This window comes from Arachis ipaensis, chromosome B5 (assembly GCF_059453495.1).
Source record: "Arachis ipaensis isolate K30076 ecotype BB chromosome B5, ASM5945349v1, whole genome shotgun sequence".
In the NCBI taxonomy this organism is placed as follows: domain Eukaryota; kingdom Viridiplantae; phylum Streptophyta; class Magnoliopsida; order Fabales; family Fabaceae; genus Arachis; species Arachis ipaensis.
In genome coordinates, this window is record NC_142440.1 from 21,089,218 (window position 1) to 21,102,528 (window position 13,311).

Below are 13,311 nucleotides of genomic sequence, written 5' to 3' on the forward strand. Positions count from 1 at the left end.
TCTTCGAATTCATATCATGACCTCTGATATTTATTTTGTCCCCACTGAGTTACTTGCAGCGACAACGGCGAAGGCTTAAGCGAACGTACCAATCATTTATTGTTGCCTCTTGTACGTGCCCACTAAATATTTCTAGAATAAAAATCTTAGTACACGGTCTTCGTTAAACAAATAATAATACTATTTGGTTATGTTTAGCAGTTTTTGTACGTGATGGAAAATAAAACATGATTTATAATAGGAAAGTATAGATAAACAAAGAAATGAATGAATACAAAGAATTTGTGTTTGGATGACTAAGGAATTAAGGAATATTTTTACTTTTTTTTAATTATTTCCTCATGTCACTAATTTTTTGCCGCTCCCACCACTTTTATTCTCTCAAACATACATATTAAGCAAAAGAAAAGTACAGGTAACTAACAATATTTTTAAATAATGTGTAAATAATGTGAATTAATAGAGTTAAAAGAATAAATTAATCTTAAATTTAATTAATAGCATTAAATTAAGGTGTAGTGTATTTTTATTTAATTGGTAGTTGTTTTTGTTGTTCAACATAATCATTATTTACCTAACATTCCCGGCAAAGCAAATAATATATAGCATGTTGTCCATCTCAGAAAACACTAACAACGTAACAATATTTGGGCTGTATTTCTAAACCTGTTCTCAGCTCATGTTGGTGTTCTCATAATCTATCTCATTGCAAAGTTTTAAATTAAATTAATGTACTTATTAGGAGAGGAAAGTGAATGAAAGAATATTGCATATGCATATAGGCTATAGCTTAGGGAGGGATATGACAGAAAAATATACAGATTTCGTATCTTACTTCATTAGTGTAGTTACGTACTTACGTGCTTACATTTCATTCCATCATCTTCTTGTACATGAGGAAATTATCATGCTGGGCCACTTCTTGAGTTGAGTAGGTGCTTCAAAATAAATTTTTAAACCATTCTTTTTCTTTCATTAAATTGTTGCTAATCAGAAAATAAAAAATAACATCTGGTCCGATAGTTTAGCGGCTCTTTCTAAGAGACGGGAATGTAAATAGAAAACATCGCCTGGAAAAGTCTCACGGCCTGGTGGTCGGCATAACAATAATGACATTTGTCGATATGCCACGGCCTGTTTACTAAGATCATCATAGATTATTAATGCGTGCATTCCATTATCGCGGAAATAACTTTATTACAAGAAAAACATTAATTATTGTCGGATTTAACATCGAATATTATTGATGATTTTACCAGTGACTTTTAGCGATAGTTGCAACACTAAATTTGTCATCCACGAGAGGTTACTATCGGATTTATATTTTCGAATCTAAATCCAACAATAACAAATGGCACGAAAACAAATATAGTTGGCGCGCATTTTAGAGTTGGATTTAAAGTTGAAACAATCCGACAATAAGACTATTAAATGAAATAATGCGCCGTTTTGGTCACAGACCTAACGTTATCGGCAAAATTTTTCGCCGATTAAATAGACCCTAAATTCGAATTTGCGAATTCTTCATTTTATTTCTGCAACACCATCAACATCACTTCTCTTCCGTTCTCTTTCTCCCTCGCCGTCAGCCCCACCATCGTCACCATTCGCGACCATTTCGCCGTCACCAACCGCTCCCCACGACTCCAGCCATTGTCGCTGTTGAGGGGCATCCACCGGGAGCTTGTTTCTGCCGTCGAGAAGCTTGTTTTTCGCCTGTGACTTGCTGTTTCCGTCGTTTGCTGCCACCGACACTTGTTGTCGTCAGTTGCGACGCAACCCTTCCTCTTTCATTCAGGTATGTCTTCTTTCCTTCCTTCTTCCATTTTTTTATATTATTGGCATTTGCTAAATCTTAACTCTACAATCCTCTGCCCCAGTGTCTACTGGCGCTGCCACCACACCGGAAAAGTTTTCTGCGCCGCCATTATCCGAAGTATGTGAGTTATTATAAAATTGTGATATATGATAAATTTAAAGTACTTAGTTTAGAGTAATTAGTTTAGAGTAATTATGTAATTTTATTTTTTAATTAAGACATAGAAATTTAATTCTCATTTATAATTAATCATATGTTGTGAAATTGTGATATATGGTTAATTAGTTATATTTAGAGTAATTAGGATTTAAATTATATTAGATTAAGATTTAGGGTAATTAGTATTTAAATTATATTAGGTTTGATTTAAATTATATTAAGTTGATTAATTAAGTTACTTTATAACTAATTAGGATAATTAGTTAGATAAATTAGTTTAGAGTTTATTTTAGAATTGAAGTTAGACTAATTTAGACTTGAATTTTTGTTAATTAAGTTAACTTTATTATTAATTAGGATGTTGGGATTAGATTAATTAGTTTTACAAATATACTTATTTTTTATTTAATAATTTTTATAATTTACTAACTTTATATCTATTTTAGAATTTTTTTTTTGTTTGAACTTCATTTAGTTTTAATCGTGGGTTATTTGTGCTAAGATATATATACATGGGTTGTTTATGCAATATTCAAGTTAGTTTTCTGTCTCTAAACATGTTAAATTATTTAAATTTTATGCTGGACTTACTTTTTTTAGGATATAGTTTTAGGACAGAAGTGGGAAAAGGTTGTCTAATGGTGTCTTCTCGAAATTTTTGTTTGCTGAAAAATTACAGAATAATTAGAGGATAAACACAAGAACGACTAGGATTTAATGTTTTATTAAATGTGTGTATGTTTTAATTTATGCTTTTAACTATTTTCTCGATGAAAATTGATAATTTTTTTTGGTAGAGGTCTCTGAATTAAGGAAAAAATTTACCTAATTTTTGTTAAAATTATTTAAAAATATGTTTGATTTGTGAAAAAATAAAAATTACTTTTGGTAAAAAAATGTTGAGGAAGTTACCTCGAAAGAAGACGATGAATTAGAGGAAGAAGATAATGAATTCGAATAAGGGTAACCTAAGTATTCTTTAACTAGCTTGTTATATGTTTAAATTTTAATTGTATTGTTATATAATTACAATGCATGCTAGCCTAATTAGTTATATCTTATGTGTTTTTTTAATTAAACTTTAATTAGATTGTTATATAATTACATTGCACACTACCTACATAACTGTTTTTATTCTTGTTTTAAGTAGACATGATGACAGATAGAGGTGTTGTGAGTTGGCCTCGTAGTCGGAGTAGAAGGAGGGTGACTACTAACACCTATGGGACTTCTCAATCATCGTCCTCTACCTCGTCTACCCCTGGGATGTCACATGTATTGAGTGTGCATAGGATCATCCCTTCATCATAGTCCCTAATCCTAATTACATGGGTCTTCCTACACCACCCCTGCCTCCATGAAGTCGTCTTGCTGCTTCACAAAAGTGGACTCCTCCACCTCCTCTACCCGTTCAGTAGCCCACTACTTCGACGATGACACCTCAGTGACAAACACTGCAGTATCGAAATCCTCTCATGAATCCCAACTAGATGTCTCAGTACCGCTGCCGATCATTAGGATGGCGATTTGGCCTGATAATTTGACCGCGTGAGTACTATTTTAATTGCTTTTAAACACTACAAGAAAAACGTTAAACACCGGTAAATTTACCAAAAACAATTTGCTGGTAATATGTTCATCGTCGGAATAAATCCGACGATATAAACCTCGCCGATAGTTGTTTACTGGCGGATTTTTTTTATCTGTCACTAATTACCGTCGAAAAATTTTCGTTGGTAATTTTTACCATCGAATTTTTCTCTCGGTAAATCTGACAATAATATATTATTAATTAATAGTTACCGATGAATTTATTCGACGGTAAATTTAAATTTTATTTTTTTAAAAAAAATTGTTAATCCTCATGTATTAAAATATGCTCATCAGCTAAGAGCATAGCTTCTAGTGAAACATGATATAATGATAACAAGATAAATAACAACAATCCTAGATTCCTAGTTATTTCAATATGGGCAGAAAAGCATAGATACTAACAGATGACAATAATTAGCAGCATATATTTCTTTAGTCTCAACAAAATAGAAATACACTTAATTTTCATAAACGAGAAATCAGTAGTTACCACCTAATGAACACCCTTATCAGTAAGGTCCTTATCTTGAAGTCGGTATTCATGCAAAACCCAATCAGTTCGATCTCCATTAAGTGTTTTACCCTTGAAACACTAGAGTCTTTATCATACCCACAACAAGCTTTTTGTCTCGACGAATTTATACAAAAAAATGACTATGTAAAGGTAATTGAATCAGTCGCAAAATATAATTGATTATACCAAATACTTTATACATAAATGTTTCATGTATAACCAAATAAGAGTGTAATCTGATCACTGAATGGAATCTATACTAAAATTTTAGTTATAAAAAAGATAGAACAATTTTTCCAAAACATAAATCTAATTTCACTTGCAATTGCTTTTCTTTAGAAATAATTAAAAAAAAAACATGTAAAATAGGAGGTTGTAGCATCTATATCAGCTTATTTTTTATTCAAATTAGATTGTAATGCAAAAAAAAAAAAATTAATTTTATCTCAAAGTTAAAACCAAACTTAGATAACTGTTTAAAGTTTCATACATGACCATGAAAGACACAACATAAAATTGTACCATAATTATGAAAATAACCTAAAAAATCAATCAACAATTATGAAACAAGTTAAAAACAAGTAATTAATTTTTACCTGCCACTACCAGCGTTGCTAACTTAATTGTTTTGAATCTGCAACGATAAAAGAAATTAAAATTCAAACAAATCAAAAATAATTTGAAAAATAATTTAAATTTTTTTAAGACAAATATTGAATAATATTCTACATAAATAAACACTCACAACTGTAACAGATTTGTTATTTGGATGCTCTTTCTTGTACTGTTCTCTGAACTTAAACTTACAGAATGAAAATATAACAAAATATCTCAAATAAAAATCAAGAATAAACTAAAAAACATAACAAAAATCAAGAATAGAAAAAATTAAGAACAAATTAGAACAAAAATCATAAAGAAAATAATGAATTTATAAATTACAAATTTCAAAATTAAAATAAAATAATGAACCCAAAATAAATTCTAAAATTGAAATAAGAATAAACAAAAAAAAAGAACAAAATCAGAACAAATTCTAAAATCTAATAAAAATAGAACAAAATCAAAATAAAACAGGAACATAGGTATACATCATAAATTAGGGTTTAGGGTTAGGGTTCAAAAAGGGGTTAGGGGTTTTTTATTTAAAATGAAGTAAAAATGGGGATGGAATAGGAAAAGAAATTAGGGCAACCTACCTAGAGGAGGAAGGAGAGACACAGGTCAGCGATTAAGGGAGCAACGACAGCTGGAGCAGTGGCGGGAGGACGAAAACGGCAGCGACAGAGCAACTAACGCGTCGCAAGGTACACCTAACCGAGTTCACACAGTCTTTGGATACAGTTTGGTAGTGGTCGACGCTGGCGGAGGCACTGCCAAAGGTGGTTTGGGAGGAGAGAGAGAGAGAGAGTAGTTCGAAAATGAGGGGAGAGAGGCTTTGCGATTCAAATTTAGGATAAGATTACTGGCAGAAAAATCCGATGGTAACGCTTTGAAAGTGATCAAAACACAGCGTTGCACTAATTAGGGATTACCAGCGGATAAATATGACAGTAAATCCCATAGTAATCTCGGTGGTAATTTTTCTTATTTTTCTCCAATTATTACAGGCAAATTTATCGTTGAAAAATCAAATCCGTCGGTAAATTGCCGGTAAACTCGCCGCTAAAGTCCGACGTTAAATCCGATGGTAAATTCAATGATATTCAGCATTTTTCTTGTAGTGAAATGCACTTTATTTTAAAGTTGTTACACAATATTTGTGTCTACTAATCTTAAGTTCTCCATTGTTAGGTTTGCACCGGATAACAATGCATGTACACAAGAGTATACTCATGTCATTAAACTGATATACAACCACTCATGGCCGAGCTACAAAGAAGATCTCTGCTGAAACCAAAGAGCGATAGTTTCATAAGTGAGCGGTAAGATCTTTACATATTCAAACTTTAGTTAGTTACTATCTTCTGTTTTGTTTAATTATGTATTTAATTTTAATTAACTAGTGCTAAATATTTTTTTTGTGCAGGATAAAATTATATGAGAGAAGACTCATGATGCCATTATCAAGAAGATTTTCGACTATCGCATGGCTAGGCGGCTTCAGCAGATGCTTGAGGACATATGTCAGAGGCACGACTACTTTACTCAGTTGCTCTGCCCAGACATTAAGAATGTCCTCTACTTATATTGAGAGACTGATGAAGGGTTCAGGTATCGCTGAGCCACAAATAGAGCCAACAGGACATTGGTCAGGTTGCTCAAGTATACTGGCGGGTCAGCGATCTTCACAAAAACAAAGGACAGGTTGGTATGTAAGTTGTTTTATTATGTTAAATTCGTTTTATCTTTGATTTTTAAATTAATTATCACTTGATTTGACCTATTGTTTCAACATGTAAAATCTAAATCGTTGGATCGTGAGGAGATGATAGCAAATACCTTCAAGTATACTCACGCTTTGAAGTTAAACAAGGAGAAATTTACCAATCAGCGGTCTGCAAATTATTATGTAAGTAAACATTGTGGTTTTTTCATAACATGTATTCGTTTTCAATTAATTGTTGTCTCAATCACTTTTTTATATAATGTGATACATAGGAATCCTACACGCAGAATTTGGAGGCCACGACCTAGCAATCTCAACAGAGTGGGGAGGATGACAACAACTCTGCTTTCATCGTTAATCCTGATGTGGTGTGGCACGAGACCGCATCTGAACCGTACAAGAATTGTGTCTACGGGTTGGGGTTATTTTTCGCCAGTAACCTCCATACCTCCACCTTGAGGGTTTCGTCCATCTCAACCACCAGTCCTGTCAATTCCGAGGATGTCGATTTGCGCGAGTAGGTTTAGAGCCTCACCGAGAGCCTTCAAGATTAGGGTCAGTAATTGCATTTGACTAAGGAGATGTATAACAAGCTCCTCGCATGCATGAAAGCGAGGGATTAGGGACTCCTCGTCATCTACACAGGAGCCAAGATAGGCATCGATCCTATCACCTAGATCGCTGCCTCAATAGGACTAGATGAATGACGACAACGATTATTATCAAGAACCGTAGTGATTAGGGTTTTGTCTTGCTTTGTTTGACAATATTTTATTTCTTTAAGTTTTTATAAAAAATATTACTTGATTTTCACTAGTTGGGATTCGACTATTAATTATAGACTATCGGATTCCAATAGATTAAAAAATAAAAAATTACATTTAGCGTTGGTTAATTGGCCGGTAAATTTTATTTAAATAAATATAAAATAATATATTACCATCAGAGGTAATGCGGCGTGAAATCATAACGTATGGTGCTAAAGTTGACGGCGGATATTATTATCCAACCATAACCACTTTCGATTTTTCACCAATCATTTAATGGAATATGCCGATCCGGCAAAGACTACTATCAGATTTTGTCCGACACTAAATCCGACAATAATAAATTTATTGACTAATTTTTTTTTGTAATTCTACTAATAAATTAGACAGTTTCTGACGAATTTTTTTTTGTAGTGCTAGCTTCAACATCCCAATAATCAAATAGATTATAGGTAAGGTCAAACTTCTTCAACTGTAGAATCAATACTAGGTAGCTAATAAATAAATGAATAACAATAACAACAACCAAGAGATTAACCTTACAAGTTTGATTTACTTTGTATGGTTATTGTTGGTCAGATTATTTTTTGACCAAATAGATTGGTCAAGCCGTCGAACTGAGAAGAAGGAAGTCGACATTGAAAGTGTTAATTTATTCAAAGTTATTGAAGGTCGAGGCAAAGAAGTCAAAATATCGAAATCGAAGACAAGTTGTAGTGCAGAAGTAGTAGTTATTTGAGTTTGTATTTAGCGAAAACAGCTATTTTGCATTTGTTTAAAGATGACATTTGATAACATAGAATTGGATCGAATGATTCTATAAATAGACAAGACTTAGAAAAAATAAGGGTTAAAATTCTTCTTCAAAAAACACTCTTACACTCTCATATTTCTAACGATTTTTTAAGTTTGCTTAGATATTTTTTTCTATAAAATTCCTTCCATATTTCTACATTTTCTTTGGTTTTCTTGTAAATTTATTTTCTTTTCGCAAAGTTTTCTTTCTTTTCCTTTCTAATGATTTTACATTGTATTTACATTCAAAATCTTTTACTCATGTCGAAAGCGTTTTATTACTTACTTTAAATTTTTTGGTGTCTTACTTACTTTAAATTTAACTCATTTACTTTGTTTTCTGTATTTGTTTTTATCCTAAACCTCTTAATTTTATTTTTTATTTCAAGTTTTTTTTTATTTGTCCGAAAAACGAAATTTTTGGTGCACAATTAAAAATTAATACTCACGAAAAAAAAAAAAAAAGATTTCGCTCCTAAATATTAATATCGAACCAACAACTATTTATTAAAAATCTGCATAACTGAAAAATAAAAATTCAATTATTCAAATACATACGTGCTCATTATTATGTTCTACGTGTTTCACGATCGAGCGAGCTGGAGCTGTTTCCTCACGTATCGAAGCTTCGACCACATACAAGATTCTTAGTTGTGATGATGATTGAGATAATTCTCGGTGTCCTATAAAACATTCAGTTTCCTAGTTGCGACAAACTTTCAACCCCGAAATCTGTCTTGATGAGAAATTATTTCTTTATTGTCAATTTACATATTTCCCTCAGATTTTTTATTTTTCTTAATTGAAAACTTTAAATGACTTAAAGTTTTTCAGTTATCAATATTTTTTATGAATTTTATTTTGAGAAATAATATTAGGTGACTACTATTATTTTTCTCTGTTTGACCAATATTATTAAGAATTTAATTTTAATGCCAATTCTGTGATGACGACATGGCTATGGTGGCTATGCGATGGTGAGAATTTACAGTGCGACATGTGACTGTAGCATGCATGTGATTCCTAACAGGGAACAAAAAGTTAAGCATCTTTATGTTGTAATTAACGTTAACAAAGCATATTTTAATTCAAGGATATTCAAGCAACTTTGTAGTTGACTGTAGGTGCAGGTCGGAAAATCCCAATAAAGCCACTGTAAGTGAAGGTTGTAGCCTGCATGGCGCGAAAACATGGTGACAACTAACAAGGTTTTCCAGAATTTTAAAACAATTAAATGATAGTCATTGTTAAATTTGTTATTACATGTTAATAAGATGAGATAATATAAATAATTAAATTTTTATTATATTTTTTCAAATTTATAGATATAAAATTTTAATATTATATTATAAAATTATTTTTTAAAAAATTAAATTAATAAAAACTAATATAAATAATTATATTTTTAATAATTTTTTTTTGAGTCAACAAGCCTCCTTCTCTCTAAAGAAGCAAAATGAAACACATTTATTTAACTTAATTTAATATTGAATTTTTACGCTAAATAACAATGATACCCTTGGCTTAATTACAAGAAAAGTGTGTAACAGCCGTACAGTCACCCAATTTGCCATTCACTTAAAAGGTCAAATATGCAGACATGACTCATACACACGTCATGTTGTGCCACAATGTCTTAACAAATAGCCACCTTAGCCATCTGATACAAAGCCACCACACCACTAACAAAGCTTAATTTTTTAGAGAAGTTTTAGGTAACTAATAGTATTTTTTTGGTGACGAGGTAACTAATAGTATAATTCAATTCAGTTATTTTTTTTAATTTTAAAAAATAAAAATAATAAAAAATTATTTTATTTTTTATGTAATTAGTATGTTTTTTATTAGTTAATTATAATTGGTTATATTCTAAATTGATTTGTTTTAGCAAAATCTCTAATTTTAACATAAAAAATTGTTTAATTACGTATTACTATATTAATAAAAATAACTATTTTATGATAATTTAAAAAATAAATATAATTAAACAATAATATAAAATAATTTAGGCTATCAATATTAAAATTAAACTATATTATTAAACTATTTCCCTTTTTATAAAACAATATTTATTCTTAACATTCTCTAAACTTACTTTATTAATTTATAAATCTTCTCATTCTAAATGATTTTTTCATTAAAATTGAAATCTTATTTTATTTTTTTTTTAAATACTATTTTTCTTATATTGGCTATAAAACAAATTAAAGCTGAAGTTAGTAAATATACATAAGAGATATATAAAAGGTGTCTAATTAAACTATTTCGTAATAATTAATGCAATATTTGATTGTTGATTGTAAGAGCTAAAACTAAGACTAAGATATGGTTTAATAGATGTACAAGAGGAGTATGGTGATTTGCACTACGCAGAGGAAATTGAGTAGGAAGGGAACACTCTTCTCCATTGAAATAAACTCTAGAAGGGAAGCCATCGCCTTTGGCGATTTTGATATGAGGCGTATTCTTCTTGCTAAAGGAAATAACCGACTGTTGCTTACCAGGCACCTTGGGATTTGTGTCATTGTCGAGAGATACCAAATAGGTTAAGCCCGGTGGGCCGTGCATGAAGATGGTGTGGTTGAGCCGCGGGAGGATGGTGGCGTTGAAGGAATACACATCCTGAAGACTAAGAGAAGGGTTCTTGAACTGCAACGCCATGAACCAGTCGGGGAAGTTGAATGTCTCCCAGTTGAAGATAGTGATCCTGGCTGTCCAGCCACCCTTGAAGTCAGAAAGAATATGCCAGTTGATGCTAACGCCGCAGTTGTCGGGGCAGGGCAGCTTGGTTGGCAAGGGAAAATGCTTCAACTTGGCCCACGCAATCGACTTGCGTGTCCTGTTGTGGAAGGGCACAAGAAGAGCCTCGTGGGGGAGAAGTAGTGCCCTTGCGTAAGGGTTACAATGGCCCGCTGGTTTGGGACAACCGCAGGCGCAAGTGTTGCAGGGAACAGCAGAATCGTTGTAGAATGCAGAGAAAGACACGCAGCAGCGGTTGTGTCTCTTGGTTGGCGTTGTGATGTTGCACACTACTTGCCAGCTTGCAAGGGCGATAACTGTCGCCCCGATCCCCCTGGGGTCCGGGGATCTAGAAGGTTCCACTTTCAGCGGAGGGCTGCATTTGTAATCGGGATTCAGGACTCCTGAAACTTTCCATTTCTCCGGAGGGTAGATGGAAGTCTTGGTGATATCGGGTGGGATCTTGAACACTTGCATCATGAAAACTGACTTCACTTGGTTTTTGTCCATCAGAGGGGACAATATTGAGCCATTTTTGCAGCAGAAAGGGATGTTCCCTATTTCCTTGTCACCCAACTTGTCAGGGGGCAAGTCGCTGATCACCGGATTCTTATGGCAGTTCATTACTTTGGAGAAGTCCATGTCTGTGTAGTATTCCCCGGCGGGGCCGTAGACGCAGTCAGAGGCGTCAATCTCGCGCGTGAAGGCGCCTCTGATGTTGTATATGAACTCACCTCTCGTCCATTCCCATGTCAGGTTCCAACGGTCTAGGCGCCCCAGTGGGTTGCGGTTCTCCATCGTCACCTGAGCCATGTAGTTGTTTGAGTATACTTGCACAACGTCGTACATTATGGAAAGATCCCCTTTCTGCCTTGCTTGGTATTTCTTGTTCGACGTATCAGCCTTCGATTTTGGATCTCTTTTGCAGCATGCATACATGGAACTCTCTGTCACATACAGCACCATTTCATTTACTTAGTTACAATGCAACTTACCTTGAAGAACAGTCAATCCATGCATGTAATTTGTATTACAAATATTCCACCTATCATTTCAAAATTTTAGAAATTCCTGCATGACAATTAAACTTTGAATGAATGCTATTATATCTACAAAATGCATTATTGTATTACATATATATGATACATAAAGTAACATTACATGAATAAAGAGTTTATAACAACTGTAAACTAAGATAATTAAAACTCAAGACTAAATATAATTGACCGATTAATTATTACTTGGTTTCATTAATAACTGAAATGGGAATGGAATATAATTAGTTAAAGGGTGGGAGGAGGACTGACGTTTTAGAGTTGGTTGGGGGCATGTGTATCCATCAATGACCAATTTGATGGTTTTAGGCATTGGAATGGCAGGGGGCTTAACACCGAACTGGGTGCCAGCAAGATTAAGCACAGCTTGAATTTGGTTCAAATCTTGGGCAGTGTTGATGGCGGTTTGGAGATCAGGGAGACCAGCTCCAACCAAGTAGGTGCCATGTCCCACATAAGCAGGGAAATCAGCCGCTTCGAAGAGGTATGCCCCCGAGGCAGAGACGAGAATCTCATCGTGTTGGAACCCAACGTACAGCTTCCAACCCTTGACCACTTGGGTGCCCGTGTTGAGCACCGTTGCGGTGGCATTGAAGGCCCACGGCTGCGCTGTGGCGTTCTTCAGTTTAGGGTACTCCTTCCTCCTGCCAAGCAGGTCATAGGAGATGAAGATCCCGTTGCAGTTGTCTGCTTCTGGAGGAAAAGCCGCTTCGTCCTCTGCAGCCGGCGCTGTAGTAGTCTCGTTGGGACCTTGAGCTTCAACTTCTTCAGGTTTAGGTCCCGGTTGAATAAGCTGTTGAGCCTCACTCAGATGAGATCCAAAGGAAACAAACAACAACAACAACAATAATAATAATAATACAAATCTACTAATTGTCATGTCTTAATTTAATTTGCATTAGGAGAGGAGGATGCCATGGTTTAATTTGTTGTCAGCGCTCACGCCGTTATGGTTGGACCTCCTTAACTATAATTGTATGGTAGGAGTGTGAGCTGAGTAAATGGGTTGGCATGCATAGTCGGATGAATATGGAACGAGTCAGAGAAAACCTCAACCTCTCACTTTACGATGCATTTGCCGGGGAATCTGCTTATGCTCAACGCCTCAACCTCTCACTTCTGGCTACTCTTCCAGGTTTCAAACTCTCCCCTTTCTTTTCTCAATTAAGAGGAGTGCTAGGAGCAGCAACTTTTGTGTTTTGTAATCATTAATTAACCATCAACAGTATTTTTAATAGTGTGAGATTAAATCCAATAATAAAAGATCACCTACTTTTCTTTTAATGGTTAAATGCTACACAACACAAAAATTTCTTGCCCCTAAACTTTCTCTTCAATTAATCATCATTTTCATACTTCGCCTTGCTAGATAATTATCCCTCACAAGCACATTATAAAATATGAATTTTCGATGCATATAATAAATAAAGTACTACAACTTCAATTTTTTTTTTATTTTCACGTTTAATGATTTAAATATGAATAAAAATTATTATTCAATTTTTGTGATGTATGTTATCATGAAGAAAGTCAAACCCTTC

General features: G+C 33.7%; 1 protein-coding gene across 1 annotated transcript; it reads right to left on the reverse strand.

Annotated features, from left to right (window-relative positions):
• Nucleotides 1–10,250: 10,250 nt before the first annotated feature.
• LOC107640328 (COBRA-like protein 10) lies at nt 10,251–12,853 on the reverse strand. Its single transcript, XM_016343858.3, has 2 exons — nt 12,023–12,853; nt 10,251–11,662 (listed from the first exon to the last, which is right to left on the reverse strand). Exons 1-2 carry the CDS (start codon nt 12,648–12,650, stop codon nt 10,251–10,253), a joined length of 2,040 nt encoding a protein of 679 aa, XP_016199344.1. The 5' UTR covers nt 12,651–12,853.
• Nucleotides 12,854–13,311: the final 458 nt, after the last annotated feature.

Coding starts and splice junctions, on each gene's coding strand:
- LOC107640328 (XM_016343858.3), bottom strand. CDS start 12,650: ATGACAATTAGTAGATTTGTATTATTATTATTATTGTTGTTGTTGTTG. Junction 11,663..12,022: donor CCCCCAACCAACTCTAAAAC/GTCAGTCCTCCT, acceptor TGTATGTGACAG/AGAGTTCCATGTATGCATGC.